This window comes from Aphelocoma coerulescens, chromosome 17 (genome assembly GCF_041296385.1).
Source record: "Aphelocoma coerulescens isolate FSJ_1873_10779 chromosome 17, UR_Acoe_1.0, whole genome shotgun sequence".
NCBI lineage: Eukaryota > Metazoa > Chordata > Aves > Passeriformes > Corvidae > Aphelocoma > Aphelocoma coerulescens.
The window spans coordinates 4,087,939-4,113,101 of NC_091030.1; the positions used below are offsets into that span (position 1 = coordinate 4,087,939).

The window sequence follows — 25,163 nt, forward strand, 5'->3', positions numbered from 1 at the left end:
TTGCCGCTTCCTAAGGCAATATGTGGTACCTTAATTGCTCCGGTAGAGATCTGGATCTCGTGGAGTCTCCTCATGGTGCCATCACGATCTACAAAGTAGGAGGACGCGAGCTGGTGTAAAGCTTCAACGCTCTGGGTGGCGTTTCCTGACTTTCTGTCGAGGCGGCTTTTGTCCATGTACATGGTTAAGGCCTCCTCTCCTGCAGCAGAAAGAAAAGGAGATTTCAGGCTGCCAGGTAGGGGCATCTTAACAGGAGCAAATGGTGTCATCTACTGCACCTAGAGAAAGAAAAGTCCGACACCTAAAGCACTCTTGGAGGAATTTGCCCTTCCTCGCCAGCACCAGGACCCCAGGGGGATATAGAGAAGCTTCCTCCTCTATCCAGACAGCAAGGCCGTGTCCACCAGACAAGTAAATCAGCTCCACTGAATTGAGTAGACAACATTTTGGATATTTTTTAGCCAGCAGAGCTTTGACACAACTGCTGGAGAGGATTCAGCCTATCTGTCCCACTCGAGGAACATTCTCTCTGTGGGTAGTGCCTCTAGAATGATGCACACCTGACAGGAGAAGATCCCACTCTATGCAAGTCTCTGTCTGACCTGATTGCTAGAAGGAAAACTGCAAAAAGAATACAGTGTGTGGGTAGGTACAGTGGACAAACAAATGTTAGTTGGGCCTCCTCAGCTTCCAGTGGCCTTTCAAAAGGGGAAGGGAAAGGGGATGAGTGAAGAGAAGTAATCAGAGGAAAGAGTAAATAAGAAATTTAATTTAAACTAACCACCCTTCCTGCCTTCTTTCCTCTCCCAGAGTCTCATTCAGGGAATGTAAGTAGAGAGTGAAAATACTGTACTAGATACGGGACAAAAGCAGGTGATTTTGAAATGCTAACCCAGAAAATCAGGGAGTGAAGCAGTTAAGAACTGATAAACATCAGCAGAGACCTGAATGTAACAAAACATATCTGAAAAGGACATGAAGCTGAGAAGGCATATTTACCTAATAGTTCAATTTGTGCTGGGTGAGGCACATTAAAATCCAGTTCATTCTTAACATAAGGCTGGCACTGTCAGAGGTCTAAGAAGGTGGAACGCCATCCTGCATCCTTAACATGTGAAACTTGGATTTTAATAAATGAAGAGAAGACAGAACTATGGGAGGAATGTGCCATTTCTACATAACTCTCCTAATAAGAAGAATGGTGCTTGTTCTTATTTGATAGATGAACCACTGATGAATTCACTGCCTCTGGCAGTGGTAGTATGGTCCAAAAAATATGTACCACCATTTTCAAGATCAAAAAATATTTTGGTCTTCATCATCTTTGCATAATTTTTTTTTTTTAAGAGAACAAGAACTTATTTTTCTTTAAAAATCTTGTTAGCTGAAATAGTTTAATTCATCCAAATTACTTCTTTTATTGCATATCTGAAAAAAATAACCCCAAATCCCGGTAAGCTCTCCCCCTCACTTTCCCTGGAAATTTTCCAGCTTTTATCTGAAAGCCAAATGCCTGAAAACAAACTAAAAATATTCTGGATGAAAATCAAAATATTTTTATTAGATTTCAGTTTTTTCAAGCAATAGTTGTGTTGAGGATTCAGCCTTTGGCTTTGAGATGAAAAATGGACTTTTTTTTTTTGTGGAAAGAAGGTACTTTTCATCAAAAGAATTGATCAGTTGAAACCTTTTAATTGGCTTTGCAGGACCCAAGTGGAGAAGTTTGGCATGTAAAACTTTGTCTTTAACATTTTGTTAAAAATAACAGACTGGCCTTTGACCACGATCAAAGCTGTGGTAGTAACAATATCATCATTGTTACCTCTCACAAAAACACTTTCCCTGGAAAATTACCAGCTTTGATTTCCTTTCTGACCGTTACCATTATCGTGTGTTGAGCTTGTGAGGAGACCTTGGCAGGGATCAAGGCTCTGCCACATCAGGCTCTGTCCACACAAACAAAGTTAATCCATCTTCCAGGGGATTTAACCCCCTGTATCAGATGAGACACAACAGGTGAATACAACAAACAGCCCACAAGATGCAGGTAATAAAATGTCTGTGATCAGTGTGAGGAACAGTGGTCACTGCACCGACCACTCTCAGTGCATTTTCAAGTTTCATCTCTTTGTGTTTTTCAGGAGGATTTGAAAAAACTTTGTCAGTTTTCATGAGTCAACTCATTTGCCACTGAAGAGGCTGGATCAGTGTGAAAGTGTGTTTTGAGCCAGAAGTTTTGGATCTCTCATGTAACAGAGGCATTTAACTGCAAGGAGATACAGTAGAGAGAAATGAGAAATGATGCTTCACCACCATTTTGTGAGGCTGTGGCAGGAGAAGGAAGACCTGGGATAACTCTCCCCTTAACTGTGATTCACAGCCATCAACTCTTTATCAATTCCACCAATAATTGGAAAAAAACAACTTTTTCTGGAAAAATACCATGCCTTATATTACTAGCCAAGGCACAAAAATCAGGACTTTTTCATTCCAGACTAGCTCATTTTCTCTAGAGGAATGAGGCTGGAATGCCTTGGCCAGAGGGCAGGCAGGAAGCCTGGGTGGAATCACATCAGGCAGCAGCACTGGTGTCAGATCACCAGCAGATCTCCTATTGGATTTGATCCTTACACAACACAAACCAGGCACTAAGAAACACAACAGAGAAGAGAAATCTGTGCTCTGGGACAGTAGGGATCAGTGATTTCCCCACAATAGCTGTCATTTTTTCCTCCAAAGGAAGAGAGAATTAAAATCCATGAGCGATGATGCTTTTTCCTGAAGGATCAGTGCTGTCCCTAGGATTGGGGGGTGCTGAGCAGGGACACTGCTGCTGGAAACCTATTTTGTGTAGCTCTGTGCAGAGCTGGAAAAGCACATCATCCCCATGGAGGGGGCACATGGGAAAGCAACTCTTGGATCAAGAGAGGTTAACGGAATTTTGCTGCATTATTAAGTCTTAATTTCTCCTTTATTAAATGAATGCTATGTTCAAAGTTGTTTTTCCTTGAGGGCTTTTCCTGAAAATTGGCTTTCAGCTCCATCCCAGAGCATGGATGCCCTCCCAGTGACCCTTCACCAACGCCTTTGTCAGAACTCCACTGGAGCAGACCTGGGTTTTTACTGGGCTCTCAGGGGACCTGGCTGCTCTGTAGGTTGAAAGGCACCAGAGCTGTTCCTCCTGTGGCCAGGTGTGGAAATTGCTGTGTTCAGGTGCTGCTCTATCTCCCACCCTCCTGGGGCCCGTGCAGCAGCTGGCGTTTCAAAGCCAGACAATTTCCTGTGTGTTTGTCACTCGTCTGCCACCTCCTCAGACACCAGGCTGAACTACAAACAACCGTAACCCAGGGCAGAACTGCTTGTGGCTCTGCTGAGGACACACCAGCTCCTGGGAGAGCCAGGACACTCTGCTTTTATGTCCCAGAGCTCTTGTTTAGCCCACAGACTGTGATTAGAGCGTGTCTGCCGTGCATAATGCATGCCCAGCTCCATCTACATTTTCCCTGGGACTACATTGCCAAGATAAATCCTCCTTTTCTCCCTGCCATTGCTCACCATGCTTGAGGCTGGTGGAGTGTTTAGCTCTCCCCTCTAACACCAGTTCTCATTACAAGTCTCTGCATATTTAAAGTTGTTGTGTTGTAAAATCAGGAGAAGAAACAAGTCCCTGTGAATAATTTACAACCTCACCCAGGCAAAATTAAAAATATATTTTACCATCAAAGGTCTTTCCTATTTCTAATTTCCACGGATGTGAGTGGCAAGAAAAAGAGGAATGTCAATGGAGAAAAAGTAAACCCACAAAAAAAAAAAAAATCTCACTTTACTTGGCTCTCTTGGGCTCTGTAAAACATCATCCTGAAAAGTGACTTCCTCAAAAAAAAAGCAGTTTATCTTTACCCAGACTTCATTAAGGCCTGATGAAAGCAATCACTTGTGCTCTTCAATGCTTGGAAACCTCCTTTCTCTCACACTTTTTGCTGATGGAATGGACTTGTTTGGGTGCCTGGACTGGAAGAGCAGCCCAAGGATCTTTGAAGGACATTACCACACCAGAGGCCATTTGACTTCAGGGGAGCTGTGCCAATTTACCTACCACCTAATTTGTGCATGAATCATATGTACACATCTAATCTCATCCCAGTGTCTGCAGAATGCTCTGGGAACAGACAGATGGCCAGAAATTCCTCAAAGTTCACTACAAACATGTCAATGTGGCAAGGCTGGAGGTGAGGTACATTAGAAGGAGCAACACTGACAAATTCTGAAGTAAAATTGAGCCTTTAACACTGCAGAATCCTTCTCACAGATAGTAGTAGTAGTAATTCTTGGAAGAAAGTAGTTCTTGGAAGAAGAGCATTTAAATGAAAGAAAGCCCCACCCCAAAGGGGGAAAAGAACTGTGAAAATAATACTGAGGGGGAAAAAAGAACCAGGAGCAAATAACAATAGGAGCTGCTGATTTTCACCCCTCCAGTGTTCAATAGTTACTACTCAAAATGTTCCTGCAGCACCACCAGCATCGCCTGCTCAGGAGTTCATGGCCCTACAGGGCTCTCCCTGATGTCATCCCTGACACATTCTGTGCACACACAGACCTCTCTGCAGCCCTTGCATACACATTTTGAATTTTACTGATCTGCTGTTTTTGGAGAAGTCTGATCCATGTTAATGCATTCAGCCTTCTGACCATCTCTTCCCCTCTGCTCACGCTCCCTGCCCAACTCCTTGATCTCCCTTTTCCTGGAGCTCTTTAAAATTCCTCCAGTTCCAGCAAGAAAGGATGTTTTTCCCCCCTGCGTTTGTTTTCATCCTGTAAAAAAAGGAGGGATGAACACATTCTGTTGTGAGGCTGAGGGCAGTGGTGCAGGGCTGGCAGGACAGTCCCCCAGCTGAGGGATGTGTTTCTCCTGACACACACGGTGGTCAGAGCAGCACAGGGGCACACGTAGCACAGGGGCTGAACTCCCACCTCACACTCTGAATTCATTTGTGAAGGTTCTTCAGACTCTGGGTACACAGCTGGGCTTTGGGAGGGGGAGCTGCAGCCTGGCCTGTGCCCCCACTGCACCACCACGGTTTCAGAGCCACAGGGATATTCAGATTGCAAAGGACCACAGTGGAGTATTTGGTCCAGCCTCCCTGCTCTAGCAGGGTCATCCCAGAGCACATGGCACAGGACTGCATCCAGTTGGTTCTGGAATACCTTCTGTGAGGGAGAATCCACACCCTCTCTGGGCAATCTGTTCCAATGCTCCCAAGAAAGAAATTCTTCCTCAAGTTCAGGTGGAACTTCCTGGGCATCAGTTTCTACCTGCTCCTCTTGTCCTTGTGGCTGGCACCACCAAGATGAGCCTGGTCCATGCTCTAGGCACCCCCGTTTAGATAATTATACTCATTAATGAGGTCTCCTTTCAGTCATCTCTTCTTGAGACTGAACAGCCCCAACTCCCTCAGTTTTCCCTCGTAACAGATGTCCCAGTCCCATCACCACTGCTGTAGCCTCTGCTGGACTCACTCCAGGAGCTCCATGCCAAACTGGACACATTTCCAGCACTGCCCAGTGCCTTCACCAACTCCCCACAACCCCCCTCATCAGAAAACAACCCAGGTTGCCACCTACCTCCCAGGGTGGCAGAGATGAGGAGGTGGGTGCCGTACTTTTTGATGATGGTATCAATGAACTGCTGTGTGGTGGGTCTCCTGCCCAGAAGGCGGATGCTCCTCTGGAACTCAGGCATCAGGGGCAGTGGGTTGTGGAGCAGGTCCCTCCGCTCGATGGCTGTGTTCCTCACCTTCCAACGGGCAAACTCCCTATGCCACAACACAGGAACACAACAGGGGTGAGCCTCCGAGTCTGGAGGGGCAGGGAGAATCACCGGGAGCAGGAAAGGAGGATGGAGACGGGGCCAATCCTGTTGGACACTCCCACATGGATACACACGTGAGACCACAAGGCTGGACAGAGGGCAAGGGGAGGAGAAGAGGAAAAGCGAGACATTATTGCACAGTAAGGATACACTGAGGATCAGGCTGGTAAGGAGGTGCCCTTGGAGTCATCAGAGGTGTCTGGCAGAGAGCTGGGCTTCCCTAAAACAAAAGCAGGCTGGTCCTTTCACCCTCCCACACTTTGGGGTCTTGCACTTCTCCATAAAACAGCAAATTCTGGTCTCTGTCAGCTGGTCTAGACCACAGATCTAGCCCAAACTGATCATTGTTATATCCCTGCTGCCCACAAGCCTTCCTAGCACACTTTTGCAAAGCAAAGCTGGAGAAAATACATTTTCTCCAAACATCTTCAGGAGTATGGCAAAAGAGCATTTTGGAAAACAATTTTTGAGACGAACCATGTAAAAGGATGGATTCAGGTATCAGCAGAGTCCAGGATGAAAGCAGAGGTTTTGTTTGTGTTTTAGAAAAAAAAAAAAAAACAAAGTGATTCTCAAATCCATGCTTTTAAACTCAGAGCAACGGAGAAAAAAAAATAAAGTTACTGTTTGCAAAAGCAATGCTTTATTGCAGGTATCCATTTTGAAACGACACAGAGGGAAATGCCTAGAGAAAAGCTCGCACACCTGCAATCTAAAAATCAAGCCTCTGAAACATCACCAGCTGAGCACCTGAAAAATGAGAAACCTATTAATGTCTTTTGAAAAATATTGAGCAAAGCCTTCCTTAAAGGAGAGGATATTATTTGTACCCATTCTCCTACAGTGCACCTGCTCTATCTTAAGCTGTCTCCCAGACCATCAACTCACAGGCTTCTCTGTCACTTTTCATTCACTTATTCCAGTAACTTGGGTTTAGAACAAACATTTTATTTAGATTATAGGTGTTGTGGTTTAACCCCAGCTGGCAACTCAGCCCCATGCAGCCACACACTCCTCCCAAAGGGGAAGAGAGTCTGAAGGGTGAAAGTGAGAGAACTCATGAGTTGAGATAAACAGTTTAGCAGATAAAGAAAAAGCTGCACGGGCAACCAAAACAAAACAAGGAATCCATTCCCCATTTCCAGCTGAGCCGCTGGTGGGGTGGGATGAGAGGCAGAAAAGCCCTGACCTGTGTAAGCTCTGCTCAGCAACACCCCTGTGCTATCAGCACTGTTTCCAGCAAAATCCAAAATACAGCCCCATACCAGCCTGGAAAAAATTTAACTTTATCCCAGTGTTACAGAAGATATTTAATAATGTTCTCTGGGAATAGTCTTGCTTAGCATTAGTGTGGCTCAGCAGTAGCAGCTAAAGCAGAGGAAGCCTTCACATGCAAGAGCTGACCAAGGGTAAACTTCTTTGAGAAAATTAATGCTGCTAACAAGGAACAAGCTGAATTCAGCAGATACAAGTGGAATGAAGATAAGGACCAAGGAGACTATTCCAAGAGAATGAAGTCACTTCAGAAGAAGGCCAGCCCCAGTGACTGGTAGAAAAAATAAGTTAAGGGACCACTGATCAGAATCAAGGATTTGGGGCTGGATTTGAGGATTGGGTGATTAGATGGTACAGGTATAATTCTGAGGCATGAATTGGGATCAGGGTCCTCTCTGGAGGCACCCAGCTCGAACTGTAATGCAGGAAAGACTAATTGGAAACCTTCAGGCAGACTTGGCATTCCCAGAAGGATCCTGGGGTCAAATCTGTTACTCTGGCTGGTGTGGAAAAATCCATAACACTCAGTCCAAACCAGGAATGACAACACCTGCACTGAGGCAGCATGTCCCATCACAGTGTGTCCACCCAGCACAACAACCCCACCCGGCTGGCAGAGACCCTGACACACAGGCAGATTTAGGAGACTCAGTTGCAAGGCCAGGATCACAAACCAGATCTTTTCTGCCCAGGTTGATTCTATACTCAGTCCACTCAATGTGTGTTAGGTTATTTGACTAAATGTAATTATGCAGGTATTTATTTGGATTGTGTCCCTTCACAACACTCCACACTGCCTGGCAGCAGTTACATTCATCAAAATAGCAAAGTGCCAACTATTTATTTCAAAATATCCCCTTACACCTGAGCTAATGCCCCCTCTGTAGTTCCTTGCTTTCACAAGCCAAGTCAAAATGCCAAAACAAAACACACCTCTTACTATGTTACAAGAGTCATTAGTGTCAAATCTTCCAATCTTCCAATCCATCTTTCCTAGAAAAACCTCAGTCTAAAGGCAACCCCCCCCCATACAACAGGTTCTTAACACAAAGAGTGACTGAAACAGATCATTGGCTCCCAAGTTGTCTGCAGATAACAAATACATCACCAGTGTATCCCCTTTATGGAGCAGAGGGTGTTATCTGCTGTTCCAGAATTGTGTAAAAGTTGATTTTAATGATAGATTAAACTTTAAAAGTAAAGACAAATAGTTTCTCTCTGATGCTACAGAGAGGTTTCTCTAATCATTCCAGATTAGAGTTTCAATCCCAGACCTCGCTACACAAGGAAATCCCCTTTGAGGAAGGAATGGTCCCTTCGCAGTTGCGCTGCATGGGAAGGGGCAGAGCTGGATGCTTAAAGACAGGCAAGGTTTCATAATAAATAGTCACGCCCCTGTTCCCATCAGAAAGATCATAATTAGCAAGCATAGAAAGAATGCCATCTGTGCTTCCTCTCCAAACAGACAATTATTGCTTCCTATAAAACTCAAGCCCACATTCGGATTCCTGCTTCCTGCAGTATCCATAAAGTCAGGAGGGACCAGAGCACTCCAGAGCCAGCATGTTTTCAGAAAGGGCTGAGGGAATGTTTCATGTTCCCAGTAAAGTACAGACAGTTTGGTTTTGCTGCTTAGTAATAGATAATTTAGCAGCAAAGACCATAGATTTGAAATGTGCAACTGGTCAGGTACTGATCCCTATTCTCCTACAGGGAAGCTGTGGCTGCCCCTGCATCCCTGGAAGTGTCCAAGGCTAGTTTGGACAGGACTTGGAGCAACCTGGGATAGTGGAAGGTGTCCCTGCCCATGGCAGGGGGTGGGACAAGATGGTCTTTAAGGTCCCTTCCAACTCAAACCATTCCAGGATTCTATGAAATATCAACACGCAGACCGTGGGAGTGTCACCATTCAGGGTGTGGAGAAGGACAGGGCAAACTGGGAAGCGATGGACAATGAAGGCAGGAGAAGGCAGGAAAGAAGAATGAAATTTTGATAAATAATGTGTCCAAAGGGAAAGTGGGTTCATTTTTGACACCAGGTCCAACATCACCTCATGACACCACTGGCAGGAGGCAAAAGCAGGAGTTTAAAAGAAATCACTGTCATATCTTCAGCCTTTCCAGCTGCAAAGGGACAATCCCAGTCCCTATTCATGTAGCAGATGAGCCCTGAGCAGGATTCACCTCTAAAGCACGATAGTGAAGGAAACTCTTCCCACCATCAATTGTTATTGATGCCATCTCTCCCCAGGGCTTCCTGCTCCCAGGGCACATCAGGGAGGTGAAAGCCCAGTTCTGCTGTACTCCTCATATGCTTGGATGTGTGGCTTTCCCAGCTGATGAGAAAAGCTGAGCAAATATGTTATGATGAATAATTTATGCAACTAACTTAGATGTTTATCTTCTGCTCATAGAATATCCATGAACCAGTTGCAATTCCCTCTAAGTTATGCATGATTTGAATTTACTTAGTGATATGTTTCAAGCTTTTTTATAGGTTTTGCATAGCATTTGGCTCTTTTATTTCTTTGTATGCTGTTGACTCATTGGGATTGGAATCCAAGAAGGGTTAAGTTTGGAAGGGAACACCAGTGGAATCATCTGTTCCAACCTCGATGGTCAAGCAAATGATATGGTCTTGTTAAGCTTCCTGTTTAATGTCCAAAAGATACATTTTAAACTTGGCTCACTGAATTCCAATATTTTACATGGAAAGCAAACCTCTAATTCCAGCAATTTTCCAAGCAACCTACAGAACCCTCTGCTGCAAGATGCACCTGAGGCCAGGACTGAGGTACAGTTTTGGAAAATAGACTTCACATTAATAGATATGACTACTGAAATCATTTAGAATTATTGAGGTCATAAAAAAAATTATATTTGCAGGGAACAGCATAGATTCGGCCTTAGGGAATGTTCCAGCCTGGAACTCCTGAAGCCTCTGAAGAAACACCTCCAAGAACAGGTTTTCTATCAGCTTTCAACTCTAGATTTAATTGCATTTTCTGCAGAAGCAGAAAATCAGCCAAAATGAATTCAGGGTGCTGAGTTAAGTAAACAATACTCTTGTCTGTTTGTCACCACTGAATCCTTCCATCTGTGAATCTTGGGAGGATTTACCAAGGCCTTGGATTCATGGCTAATGGGTGCAAAAGGGCACTGAAACCTTTCCTCACAAAACCATTCTGGGCTGCCTTTCATTCTGGTTCTCAGAGCCACTGGTCTGTGTGCCACTGCCTGAGACACAGAGGTGAGGCCTCTACAGGTATTGAGGCATTCAAAAAGAGAAATACTGCCCTGTGCATCACTTATTTTTCAGGTAAAGAAGTTGCAAAGACTTGATCAGGATTAGAGGGAACCCTATGGTGCAGCTGGGATTGGTACAGTTGGGATTAGGACAGAGTCTTCTGACCCTCAGGGGAAATTCCAAGCAAGGACCTGAACTTCTGCCAGCAGGGAAGCTTTGAATGGCCTTGGAAAGATGAGAAACCTCTTAGCAAGGAGAAGGAAGAGTCAGTGTCCCTGAGGCAGAGATGGGATAAGGACAAACTCTGACCCAGGGTCTAAGTAGTGGGGGAGAGGCACTTGTTGGTGCCCTGGCTCAGCAGGGCTGAGAGCCCAAGGGAATTTGGGGTGTGCCAGGAAATACCTTCCAGGCCAGCACAGGACAGCTGCCCTCTGGAGAAAATCCAGAGGAGCTTCTTTAGGGCTGAAAGGGGTAGGAGGCGCTGAAGGGGGAAGGGAGGTGAGAGGGAAGAGGGATGAGGGGTGAAGTACTGCCTTAGGGGGGCACATACACATAGTAAAGGCTTTTCTCCCTGTAACAGCAAGGGGACACACTTTATTTGAATAGGGCTGAGGATGAGAAAATACTGCCCCTTCAAGCCTGCATTAATGAGCTTCCATCAAGGCCAGTATGTCAGGGGCAGAAGGAGCCACTAGGAATGTCTCAGTGCTCATTAGCACTATGACCCCTCTAGGGAAACAGAAAAACAGGGAAAAAAACTGCTGAAGAGGGAGGAAAAGTCAAGAGCCTGGAATAGGTACATCATGCAGACCCCACTCTGCACCATGAAAGAGGACAGCAGGATCCAAGGGCAGGAGCATCTCTACCCAGGGAGGGAAGTCTGAGGGAGAGAGTCCATCAGAGCAAATTAAATTCCCCATCTTCAAATGGCCAAGACAACCAAAGCATGTAAGTGAGGAAACAAGTTCAGCACAGACCTTGGAGCCTGGTGCTTGAAACAAAAAAGAAATGAAATGCATCAAATAATGATCAAGACAGACACAGTTTTAAAAAGGAAAAAAAATAGCAGAGGAGGAAGACACTGAACAAATTAAGTAGAGCACCCCAACCCCTCCTGGTGCTGGAGGTACATCCTTCAGGGCACCCAGTGCATCCCACCCAGTGCACACCCAAACAGGAGCAGTGTCACCCCTCCCTGGGAGCTGGGCAAGGAAAAGGCACCAGCTCCTTTCTGCTCAATGGCTCTTTACTTCTTTTATAAAATTTATCTTGAAAGTCATCAGCTGCTCCCAAAGGTGATGAGCCTTCCTGAAGGCAACACGCTCTTCAGTAACAGCAGGACACAAACATTATTTCATGCCCTCTCCTTGGCATATTGCCCCCATAATTGACTGTGATGACATCAGAACTCCCTGGTGTCAGAGAGATGTTCCCTGGGATTTTGGTGTCCCTGCCCCTGTTTTCCTTCAAGCACCTCACCATCATTAAGACAGACATTTTTGGACATGTCTGTATATGCTGCAGACAACTATTAGTAACTGTCAGAATGAGTGTGAAGCAAACCAGACAGATTTTAGGCCTTGTCTGGGTAAGAAACAAGTTCTGTGTTACCCCTAAATCTTCCAGAATCCTTCCAGATGCGCCTACAACAGAGCTGTTGGTTTGGGGGTTTTGTTTTGCTTTGCCATTCCTTTTTTCAGCCCAATTGTCCCACCCACTGGCTGCACAAAGTCCTGGTTATCTCCAGTCCTCAGGATGATGGCTCTTCCAGGTTCCTGTGAGCCCTGGATTCTGCAAACAATGCCAAGGGACAGGGTCTGAGCACGACAACAGCATTATAATGCTTATCTTGTTCTGCCAGATCAGGGTTTATACAAGTCTTTGTGGGGTATCTGTGATTATGGTGGGGTCAGTGATGTTTCATTTCCAGTCTGTGCCCTCAAAATGCCAGACAGCCCCAGGCTGAGCAGTGCAATATTCTTTTAGCACTTTCCTCTGCAGCTTGGCCTCTTCCCTATCTAGGCCAGCATGAAGAAGTCACTCTTTTCAAAGCTGAGCTTTTCAAAGGACCTACAAGAATTAGTTTCCTGTGAGGGTTTGGCACTCATCCCGCCTAATCTATTTAAAAAACCTCCAGTCTGTAGATTTAAACTAGTTCCAAATTAGACAGAGGCTGAAACTCTGCCATGAAAAAAAAGAAGAAAAAAAAAATCTAAAAATTTAATTCCAGAAAAGTATGAAAAAAGAATCACTTAAGCTGAAAGTCCAACAGCATTTTGCATAACAGCCAGGCAAGCAGACAGGCTCACTTATGACAGCTGGCAGGTGAATGAGGTAAATAAATTGACTATTGATCTATTGATAAATGCTGTGCTGTCTGCAGCAGGTTTATTGCTATAAGGGCATTTACCTGGATAGGACTGAACCAAGGAGAGGACAATCAGTGTTTGAATCATTCAGCAGAGTCCTATGGCAGAAATTAAGCAATGCTGTTGGACCACTTCCTCCTCCACCTGGCTCCAAAGGACAAAGGAAGAATCTCCTGTTGCTTTTCCCCTTGGTCTGTCCTTTGGCCATGTGCTTGGTGTTGGCTGAGGGGTCTGAAACCTCAAACACTCCCCCTTTTTTGGGCAAGCAGTTCAGCCTGCTCCAGAGTTTTGTTTTCATCTCTCTAATCATTTGCTTAAAGATATTAAATTGTTCCAGAGGTTGGTTGTTTTTTTTTTTTTTTTTTTGGAGAGAGAGAGCGAGATGGAGGTAAAAAATAGGAGGTAAAAAATGGGTCCAGAACAACATGATGATTGCAAGAATCAAAAAGAAATAAAATTATTTCAAAGTTAGAGGGATTTCATGTGACTTTGAAAGCCCCTTGGTAAACAGGTTGTTCCAGCACTGAATTAAAATCCAGTCAGACAAACATGATTCCAAGTCTTGTGTTTTCTCTCAGGATAGGCCTGCATTTGGGTCTCTTAGGAAGAAACATGCAATGGTTGGGTGCCCAAAAGATCAATTTGTTTAGAAAAAAGCTGGAATAAATTTATTATTAGAGACTCAAGGCAGAGTGATTCAGCATAGGTAAGAACAAGTTAAAAGACAGGTCATCAAATTTAATCATTATTAAGTTTGCTTATTATTAAATGTGATCATGGCCAGGATGTGGCTGTGGTTCTTAACCCTGACTTCAAATCCAAAACATGAAAACATGGCAGAGTAAGTTTCTATCTTTTCACCTGCTTGGGATCACGTCCAGGTCATGGGTTTCTGCATCCTCAATAACACACAGTAACTTCTGAACTTCTTCAACACAGCTGCCTTCATCGGTCCTCTATGGATCTGTTCCCACATCCCAGCAGAGCCAGCTGCAGCACTGCCCTTCCATCTCACCCATCAGTTCCAGTGTTAACAGCTTGTGGGCATTTATTCCCCCAGCTCTCCCTGTAATGTCATTTGTGCAGATTTCCTTGCAAAAATCCCACACCTAGAGCACTGGAGAGACCCTTCCCAACACCAGCCTCCGTCATCCTTGGCCACCCAGCAGACGAGTGATGGTGAGTGGTGCCCATGATTGTTAACATCACCTCAGCTGACGGCACTTCTAAGCCACTACAACTTCCATCAGGGTTGATGGGAGCTGCTGGAAGCAGGAGTGACATCTCTCCAAGAGCTCCCAGCATTGTTCACACCACCACAGCTTAACATTATTAACAATAGCAAATGTTCTGCTCTGGTGCTGTTTTCTCCCTGAAAGCTCACCCAGATCAGACATGGTTTATTAAGCTACTGAGGAAGCTTCCAACAGGCTGTTCCAACAGGCTGTGGGGTCCTGTGCTCCAGCACTGGGATGGACAACACAGAGACACCCAGTCCTTCGCTGTGAATTAGGATAAAAAAATCATGGAAGATGCAGCCAGAACAGCTCTCCCACTAAAATACCTGATATAGCCTAGAGAAACTCATCTGTGAATCAGGCATTTTGAGTTCTCTGGTTACAAATACAATGACACAGGTATCATTTTTCATAACAGGGTCTTCTGGATTTCTGTTTCTAGGAGTTTGACCCAGAATTCACAATCAAGCTGATCCTGGAATGTCAAGGAGCTGCCAAGAAGAAGCTTTCAAGCAGCACTTCTGAAGCAATGGGTGGAAACATCTGAGTCATTTAAGGAATTGTAGGTATTCTTGAGGAAAGGTGGGATAGCTGACATGATTGTAGGTTCTCTTCTCCACACTTCTTTCAATCCCCTCCTTGGACACTCCTTTGCTCAGCACACAATCCTAATCCAGGGGGATGAGGGCAGACATCAGCCAACAACAGGTTGGAAGGGAAGCCAAGACATAGGATGTTGAGACAAATAAGGCTGTATAGGAACATGTGACATAGACAGAAAAAAGCCCCAAACTATTCAGTCTTGTGCTGTAGCAATTGGTTTGGGGGCGGGAAACAAGAAAAAACTACAAATAACCCCAACAAAACAAAGAAAAAGCCAAACAAAACAAACCAACCAACCCAACCAAACAAACACAACGCACAAAAATAACGCAACCAAACAAACACAACACACAAAAATAACCCAACAAACACAACACACAAAAATAACCCAACAAAAAAACCCCAAACCCCAAAATAAACAATAAATCCACAAAAAAACCACCCAATAAACTAGACCTTTTCACATTGATGTGTTTTTTGGGACTCTAGTAGATGAGAGGATTACAGCCTTGATGAAGTCCCTCCTCTTGTGGCTAAGTAGTACATGAGAATATTTAAATCTGCTGCTTTTGTAACCAAGTTTGCAACAGAAGACAGGCAGGGAGAGTTTAATTTATAGAGCAGATAACGAATCACCCAGGGGCGACTGGCCCATGTTTAGTCCTGGTGAGCCCTTGTTGCCCCATGGATCCTGTCAGCAAGAGGTGCCTACCCTGCCCCAAAATTCACCATGTGGATTCAGAGCCTGCCAGTGCTCCTAGGAGCACAATGGCACCAATCAAAGGCTGTAACAAGAACACAGTTTGGAACAAATCATTTCATTAAATTGCACTTGCTTCATTTCCTGAAGATAGAGGTGTATGGCGACCACAGGCTTTTTTTCCTAATTTTAGCTGTAGCAAGCTGATAACCTCAGCCTGTGACACCACAGCCCCAAACTTTGCTCTGTACTTATCATGATTCACAGCTTGCTCAGATGAAAAAACTGAGAAATGTCGCCTTGAACCTTAATTCCTCATGTTGCAAGCAAGGGTACCTGACTGCTGCACCGCCGGCAGCTTCAGCACAGCATTTGTCAATACTTGGAAAGCAATATCAGGAATTTAGCCTTGATTGCCCTTTTTCTCAAAAAAAAGGTACAAAATTTTCTCCAACACAGCATGCAGCCATGTTTCAGAACTCGAACTGTTGTTAGAAAATGGAGCCATCACACCTCCTCCGGTCAGTCGTGCTCCTCGCTTGGCAAAGGCTCAAATTCACTGATTTAAGAGGGAAAAAAACCCAAAAGATGATGTTTAAATACAAAGCTGCTCCTGCCTCCTCTACCCAGCTGAGTCCTCTAGGCAGTCCTGGCTGAGCCACCTGGGCACAGCTGCCAGGCTTGTGGGCAGAGCAGGCAGTGATGGGAAACTGTCCCCTGTCGCCCAAGCCTTGGCCCTGAGTCATCCTCAGCTGATGGAGACACCACTGAGCACTCAAGGCAGGAGCTGGTGGGTGGATGGGATGCCTAAAGGCAACCAGTTGGCAAAGCCACCTGTTCCCACCAGGGATCCTTTGCTGCAGAGCAGCCAAGGGGGTTTTGTCCAGGTTAAGTGAAGTGAGGAGGGTCCAGTCCCTTCCCTGCCATCCTTCAGATGGAAGGGTGTGCTCCACACTGCATGAGAGGATATGCAGGGAAGACAACTTGCAGGGGTGGGACAGGACAGGCAGACTAAGCACTGCCTGCTTGCAAAGGCACACCCAGATCCAACAGATGGCCACCAGCCTCAGAATGGCACAGGGGATGGGATAAGGACTCATATCCTCTATCATCTGAGCCATTGCAAGGGATCTTGCAGGAAGCTTCTGTGAGTACACAGCAGAAGTAGGAGAGAGCAAGTGAACAAAAACTGTGTTAAAATAGTAAAACAAAGACACACTTCCCTCCCACTTTGATCCTTGCCACCTAATTTCCATAGTATTGGGACATTATTTCCTCCAAGTTGGTTTAGGAGAAAACAGTGGTTCTTCCTCATGGCTCCTCAGGACACTCAATTCTGTGCCTTCACCCTCAGAGCTGGGGCTCCACATCCCTTTGGTTTCCAAGCTGTGCTGTTCCACTCAGGCCACTGGCCAAGGGTTGCTTTTCAAGCAGTGGCATCAAGCAAGCAGGAATATCCACAGAGGCTGTGTGCAGAGGATGTCCCCTCTCAGTATAGGATTCAGATGGTGACTGGGTCTGAAATTACTAGCAAATAGCATAAGAGGTTAAGGGCTAAAAAAAAAATTAGTCTGCAGAGTATAGCTGCAGCAAAATTTGAGTCATACATAATCAGAGACATTTGTGCTTTGCTCAAGATTAAAAAAGAAAAAAAGTTCCCAAAAGCCTACGACATTTCAGAATTACAGTAAAACTGAAGAAATTTTCTCTAAGAAAAAGGTGACCCATTTCCTCAGACTACATCCCTCTTTAGCAAAAAAACTGAACACAAGCTGTGAGAAAGCCTTGAATATTCCCTGGTTGCTCCAAAATCTCATTTCTACAAAAATCAGTTTTGATGTATTTAATTTTCATTCCTAGTCATGCCATTTCAAACTCAGGCATGTTTTGATGGAGGAAATAAAAAGACTGCAATAAAATAAAAATTCACAAACTCATGAAGAAAGGCAATCTCTTTGCATGCTGCAAAGTGGCCTGCAATGAAAAGATAACCATGCTTTTTATGCAACACTTCATAAAGAAAAAGCTTTATTTTTGTCCTGTCCTAGCCAAAGAACAGGGACTTGTGAATGCAAATGCTTTTGTTTCCTGGGATCTGTTTGTGAAGCTCTGAGGCACTTGGTTATTCAGGCACATGCTTGGCAATTTCCCTATCATGAGTCATGTTTTCTTTAGCTGTTATTTGTGACTTTGATACGTGGATCTCAAAGCACCTTTAAGCAAATGTGTCACTGTAGATGGAGAAGCTAAAGCAGCAGGAGATGAACAACTTTTCCAAGGAAAAAGAATATAGCACAACCATGAAGAAAATTCACACAGATGTAGACAGGTCAAAGTATTCCACCAGCAAGGACTAAAGTAGATGGTGGGGTCATGGCTGAAGTTGCTGCCCTGTTTTGCCTGCCCAGGGCTCAGTTCATCTCTGCCTCCACACCTCACTCAGGTTGTGCAAACACAACCCCACAGCAGCTACAGAGAACAGAAACAGGGCCAGAATCACTAAATCATTAAATTTGGTAAAGATCTCCAAGATCATCCAGTCCAACAATCAACCAGCACCACCACCACATTCACCATTAAACCAAGTCCTTAAGTGCCATATCCACAGTTTTTGAACCCTTCCAGGGATGGTGACTCCACCACTTTCCTGAGCAGCCCCTCCAATGCCTGTTGTTCCACAATTCCTAATACCTAAAACCTCCCCTGGTGCAACTTGAGGCCATTCCCTTACGTCCTGTCAGAAAGATGTCTATTAAAAATCACCACTGCACAGATTCCCAAATCTCAGCCCTTTATGGAGGACACCAAAGCCATGTGCAAGCAGTGGAGTGAGTGGAGTCATGCCACAGGGAGGGTGTTGGACCTGATCGATACCAAAAGTGAGAGGGATCAGATGCACACCCCTGGCACTTATCATCTCCCGGGTAGGGGAGTCTGGGTGGGAACTCCTGGAGGGTTGGTTCTTCCCCTCTCTCTTGTGCTGCTCTCTTTCACAGCAGACTTCTTGGTTTGTGTTGAGTTAAAAGACAGGATCCTTCTGAGGATGAACATTGAGTCTGAGGGCATCAGATGCTGCAGAAAAGCTGAGGAGAGACCCCAAGGTGTCCCTGCCTGTGGCAGAGGATTGGAACTGAGTGATATTTAAGGGCTCTTCCAACCCAAACCATTCTGGGATTCCATGAAAAACCTCCCGTCATGGTTATTTCAGGAGGGGAGGATGGGGCAAAGTTAAATTATCAGCTCCTATTCTAATTCAAGATACACACACACCTGAGTTAGGGATTATGTGCTATTGCACATCTGAGCCTCTGCTCCCAAAGAATGAATTGGACCCCAGAATTTAGAAGCATATGCATATGTATATATTTATCTACCGAGCAAAACAACCATATCTGCAATGCTTTTTATTTGCCTTCTGTGTTTTGAGATTTAAAGACGTGTATTTTCTGGCTTTCCTTTGCAATCCTAAAAGACAGCCTATTCTTATTTTTTAAATGGAAGTTGTGAGTTATACAATTATATGACTCAAGCCTGGAGTGCTTAAAGAAGACAGGAAAAAAGCTAATGTGAATCCCCCAACTCTTACAAATACTGGAGGAACAGAAAATAAAAAGCAGTATCTTTGCAGTCTAATAGAGAGAGGGTCCTGATCTTTTCTCTTACTGACTGGAAACCGCACAATCCCCAGTGCCTGAGCAAGTGCTAGGAGGAAGGGGGACAGAACAGCTGCTTCCTTGCCCTGGTCTAGGTCATTTATCCCTGGGATACAGCTCTGCCCTCTCTGGACTAGGATAAACCCCCAGAGTAGTTGAGTGATGCTCCAGCCAGTGGGATGCATTTCAGCACTTCCCTCTACACTGAGGCATCCAGCTTTCTCCTTTCTCCTGCCTTTTGGTGGAGTTCCTTTCCCTCCTCATGATTCCCAGCCATCCTTTCTGGTTTTCTCTCTGCAGCTCCTGCAGCATGCAGAGCAGGACAGACATAGGGTCCTACGCACCATATTCTGTGGTAGGACATAGAACCTGATGTAAACTTAACCCAACCTGAAAACCTAATGGAGGGCTCCTAAAACCGTGAGAGGAATAAATTATCCACCTCTGTGCAAGAGCAGCACCCAGAGGCCTCCACAACAAGCACATGTTTATCTCACTAAGATCAGCCCTGCCTGTCCCTGCTCCTTCCACTGCCACGGCTAAACCCCAGCTGCTGCCAAATCCCAACTGCAAGGAGACAGGATAGGGAGAAGCAACCCCGTACTGAGGTGTCTTTGTGCAGCTCTGATCTTGTTCCTGGTTTAACTTATTCCCAACAGGAGATGCACGGGGTATTCCCACCTCCCCTGCCTGTCTCTCCTTGCCCCACTTATCCCCATCTCTGGATGGGCATGTGGAACCTGTATTTAAAGCCTCAATCTTCCTGGGCACTGGACCGTGCCCAGCAGCACACTCATCGCTGGGGCAGAGTTTCACTGACTGATTGTTTTCTGATTCTGTTTGGCATTTTATCCCGGCTGCATAGAAAACTTATTATAAAATCATATCTGTGTTCCATAGATTATATCTGTGGCTCACTGCAGCGGGAGTGCAGAGCATGACAGGCAGAGTCGGAGACCAAGGTGACAGGGACCGAGCTGCAGTGCAGTTGTGGTGCTTGCAGGGGACAAAACAAGAGCCCCTTGGTCAGCTGTGGGTTATACTGGGGGTGGGATGGGTGGGATAACTGTTAATAATTAGCTGTTGCAATTCTCCTGGCCAGATCCATGCCATCTGCCACAAATAAATGTTTTAAATACAGAATAGTTTCATATTAAATGACTGCAACTGTTCCCACTGCTATTAAAAATCTCTTGGGCTCTCCTCTAGATAGTCCCAGCTTAGAGCTGCTGTTCATTTGCACCTGTATAGAGTCCAACAGCCTGTGCTAGAACCAGAGAAAATTATTGTTTAGGATTTTGGTTGTTCCTTTGGTTGTTCTGGGAGCAGTCAAGACCTGAGAGATGCTGACTGCAAAGAGAGCACCCCCAGCATCCCAGAGGTTTAAAACTTCAGTTCTTCAAATGGAAGAGTGGGAGGTGGGAAGCTGTGACCCTGGTGGGTCCTCTTAGTGCCATGTACCTTGGGTTAAGATACCAGGTGCTAAAGCCACTCTGTCCTTCCACCACCTTCCATGTGAGCCAAACAAATGGCATACTGTGAGTTCAGCCAGAAGACAGCCTTGGAGTTGCATATGGCCCAGAAATGGAGGTAACCATCCCTTTTAGCCATGGTTTTGCCATGTTCCTCCCAGCTCCATTCCCTGCTCACCTCCCAGTCATGCACAGAGGGTGTGACTGGTGGCATTCAACCTTCCTCCCCTCAGCCTCTCTCTGGGGGAGAACTAAACATGCAGACTCACATTCTGTCAGTTGCTTGGCAAAAACATTCCCTAAAACAGGGAAGGTGTCCTCAGAAAAAGGCCAAGGAGAAAAAGAAAGTTTTTCCTCTGGAGAAACAACTAGACATAGCTTCTTGGAGAGGTGGGAAAATGTTCCAGCCTCCTTCTCTCCAGAGCTGTTTCTGCTCTCTAGAATATGCATTTCAAGGAGGGAGCTCCTCTATTTCCCCCACTCCTGAGCACAGACAGATCTGCTGGATTTTCCTGCCCACTTCAGCTAAAAACAAGAGGTATCCCCTTGTTCACAAGTTCATCACAAGATGCTGGTGGTGCCAGAGGCTCCATGGCAGTGGAGTTGGCCATCTGGAGCAAATCCTGTGTATCTCTTCATCTCATTGACTTTGTTCCATTTCAGTCTCAGCTGAAATTGGATCTTTTATCTCTCCTCCCATGCCTGTGACTCTTATTTTCCCCCTCATACTGTATCTGCTGCTCTTGATGATTTATTCTCTGTCGCTGTCCTATTTAATGCTGCTAAATGGTTGGGATGATGGTTTCTGTGGATGGTGGAAGAAAGCAGAAGGATCCTGTCCTTTACCCACCACAGAGGAACTGACTGAATATGTCCCAGCACTGTGGGAGATGGGAATCCCCAGCAGCACCCTGAATTCCTTACTGCCCAATACTGTGAAATGCCACAGTGTCTTGGAGACACTGTCAGGGGGATGGTTATCAGGAATCCTGCCTAAAGCAAGGAGCCTGCAGGATGTGGGGCTCCTCTCCTCACAGTGAGCTTAGGGCATCACCTAACTCCAAAAGGACTGAATGCCCTTTCCTGAGCGAGCAGCTGGGATGTTACACCTGCCATTTACAGTCTTCATCCAAGCTCTGGAATGCCCACAGGTCCTCTGGTCTCACCATTTCAGGAACCCCTGGGATGTGCAGGAGTCAGAGCAGCAAGACACAAGTGTCTCTGGGAGGCTTCTTCCTACACTGGGATTTTTTTATCATGCGAACGCCACGCTGCAGCTGGTTCTGGGAAGTCTTCTGCCCACACACTAAATAAATTCTGGTGTGGTGCTCTGCTTCTCTATGGAAACCGTCCCCTGCATTTCCCTCCATAGGGTTTTTCTCATTTCAGGCTCCATAATAAATTAACGAGAAGATGTTTTCTTTACACCAACCGTATAAGAGACACTTTTCTGTACTCGATTAATCTTTAGTGATCTATATTAAATATTTATCTGAAGAAACGAGGCCTGTACTGCAGCAACATTTTCTATTATGAGACTTTATCATATCAAAAGATATTTTCCTAGTGCTGACTCCTTCGTCTGTACCCAGCCAGCATTTCAAATGGAAGGGTAACTTTTTTTCCCCTTTCCCTCCCAGTGACCTTCTCCCTCCATAACAAGCTGCTGATATGTTAGAATTTACTGGGTTATAAACATTTTTTATTGAGTAGGAGGGAGCTGGGTGATTTGGCACCAGCTTCCCTAATAAAACCCAGGGGAGAGGCTGCAATGTTTGAATCCAGTAAAGGTCTGGAAGCACCTGCAACCTTCTGGGATGCTGGTCATGAATGAAAAGGGGAGTTGGGAGTGTCAGTCACAAAGCCTCTCCCTGCTGAGGCACTTCTGGAAGGAGTCCAGCTCGCTGGCACAGGAAAGGGAGCTGGGAGGGACCTGGTAGAAGACTGCTCTGTTCTTCCCCAGTATTTCCAAAACTGTGTGATTTATCACGTGGAGCAGTGAGCTGGGATCCCTAAACCCTCTTGCACAGCAACTGTGAGGTGGGGAGATACTGAACAGTTGAGGTAACTCAGAAGGGATGAGGACCTTGGTGTTGGGGTCAAACACTGGTCCTGAGAGAACACAGAGAACTCAGGTCACAGTTTGATTTTGAGTAAGTGGATGGATTTCCCTACCTGAGGTAGACCTAACATTGGCTAGAGATAACCAGAATTAAGGCTGATCTACTGAGGCAGTGCCAAAAGGAAACGCAGATGTGGGATTCTGCTTGTGGTATCAGGTCCTGACCAAAACCACAGCAAAAAGAGATGGTCCAAGTTCACCATGAGCCCCCAACCTTCCACGTCTCTGCCTCCCTAGGGAGTGGAGCTTTAACTGGTCAATAACTAAAATACCATAAGCCTGAATAAATCATCTCAGGACTAGATATACACACATTATAAATGTTTAGTTCTGATGATATATGACTGAGCTGTTATTTTGACAAATAGCTAGTGAATAATATATCTGATGAACTGCATAATATTTTACTAATGATTAATTTATTCATTCAAAACAAACAAACAAAGCCCAGCATTTTCCTCCACTATCCTAAAGAACTCTTATGGCTGCAAAGGGCTTTGAGATTCCTGGATGAGCCGTGTCTGTTATTCCTCTTTTTATCATTGTGTATCTCTAGTGATTTATTACCAGGGACAATAAATTCATGGCTTATGTTATGGATGGCTGCATTTCTGATAGCAGGAGATCCTGTTTAAAAACTCCTGATTTTGTAATGCCCATTAAAATCTACAGGAATTTGGTACTTAGGTAGTTATTTACCCACAAAATGTGCTTAAATGTCTTTTTTAAGTCTGGGCCAAGCTTATCTGAAACATTCTGACTGGAGAAATGTTGTTTGGGATATTGTCCCTAGGGTTAGTTACTACAGGATATTTACTACAGGACGGAGGTCTGTGAGATTTAGCTGAGGATTGCCCTGGCTGTGCTTTTCTCTCTCCCTCACTCTCAATCCCATTCAGAAATACAATTTCTATGAGTTCTCAGAGAAGATAAAGGACCAAAGAGCAAGAGCTCTTCCTCAGAGCTTTCCTGTGAGGGCGGGCTGATTGATTACAGATCGGAGGCTGTTCCACCTTCTCTTCCTAAATGAAAAATTGAGAGCTCTTAAAAATTGAATAAAATATGCCATTCTGAGAAGGATTTCCACTGGCATGAGCACAATAGGAGGTAGTAGTGAGTTGCTCAATATTTCTGTGTGCACTGGCTAATCCTTTACTCCTCGGTCCCTGTGCACTCTCCCCGTGGCACCTGAGGATAACTCATCTGTAATTGGTAAGGGCTCCAGTTCTGTGTCTCCAGACAAAGCTTAAATCGCTCACTTTTGGGAGAGCTCCAGCTTCAGCTGTGGCTGGAGCTGCCCAGGAGAGGATTCCTTTTAGTAGCTACTTTCAGGCCTGCAGAATCTGTCTTTGTTCCATGTTGGAACAATCTGGAACAGCTTGTAATGTTTTCACTAGACAAAATTTTGTCAAAATAGCTCATTTCTTAGATCTCTTGCTTTCACCATAGTCACTGGTGCCCAGAGAGGCACACATCAAAAATACGTTGAACCCAATTCATCAGTCTGAAACACTTTACTGCTAACAAAATAAAGCATTTTGACAAAAACTTACTGTGGAGAAAATGTTTTTCTACTTCACTGAGACAATTTTATTGCACCTAAAATACAAAGACTTTGCCATTCTGTTGTTTTCCTCCACGCTCGTAGAATTTCATCAGTTCTGCTCCCCTTTCAGTGCACAGTCCCTACCACTATGAGTGAAAATCCTGCTTCAGTGTTACAAACACTTGTGAGACCTTGACAGGGAGCTGAGATACTTCTATGCCAGCTCACAGACAGCAACAGTGCACAGAAAACCTTTTCCTTTGGGTGCTCACTCACAATTGTGCAGGAGATGGTCACCAATGGAGTTTATATATTCAGGGGGAGATAAAGTACTGTCTTTTTTAAAGACCTGATCCAAATATCTCTGCTCCCCAGTGTGAAAATAATAAACTTATTTTTATGACTCTTCTGCAGGAAAAAATTAAGTCCAAGTACAGTTGGCAATTATCCTGTAAGCTTATTACATAGTAGCACTCACCCTCTTGCACACTCTTGGTTCCTCTTTTTTTACACGCTGGAAGAGCTGGTAATTTCTGTCCCTTATTACAGAGTCATTTCACAGGGAAGCATTCTCAGATTTCATTTAATCCACTGTAGGCTGTGCAAGATGCTGCAGACACCTCAACAGCTGTGTGCATCAATGGTTCTGTGGGCATGGAGTCACTTAGGAGAGACCAGCAGAGCCCTGTTTGCTCTGTCCCCTCCCCACCCTTCAGTGTGTGTGGCTCCTAAACAGAATGACACAGCCTGAGTACACCTGCACGGGGAAGGCAGATGACAGTGGTGATCCCTCTTCATCTTGCCACACCAGTGTCCCTGGTTTTGTGTCTGTAAACATTCCAGGAATATCGTTGTGGATGCCACATGCCTGGAAGTGTCCAAGGCCAGGTTGGATGGGGCTTGGAGCAACCTGGGAGAGTGGAAGGTGGCCCTGCCCATGGCAAGGGGTTGGAAGTGGGGTTTTTTAAAGATCCCTTCCAACCCAAAGCATTCTGTGATTCTGTGATGAGTAAAGAGCCCCTGGGTGGTGCCTATACCCATAGAAATATTGGAACTATCCGTTTCGACA

At 45.1% G+C, this 25,163-nt stretch overlaps 1 protein-coding gene across 3 annotated transcripts in view; it reads right to left on the reverse strand.

The window, feature by feature from the left end:
• The window catches only part of BRINP1 (BMP/retinoic acid inducible neural specific 1), an 87,725-nt gene that overhangs the window by 21,573 nt on the left and 40,989 nt on the right, over window positions 1–25,163 (reverse strand). For all 3 annotated transcript variants that reach the window (XM_069031988.1, XM_069031989.1, XM_069031990.1), the window contains exons 3-4: window positions 5,623–5,813; window positions 30–199 (exon numbers count right to left, since the gene is read on the reverse strand). In XM_069031988.1, coding sequence (XP_068888089.1) covers window positions 30–199; window positions 5,623–5,813 — 361 coding nt within the window. The remainder of the gene's footprint in view (window positions 1–29; window positions 200–5,622; window positions 5,814–25,163) is intronic.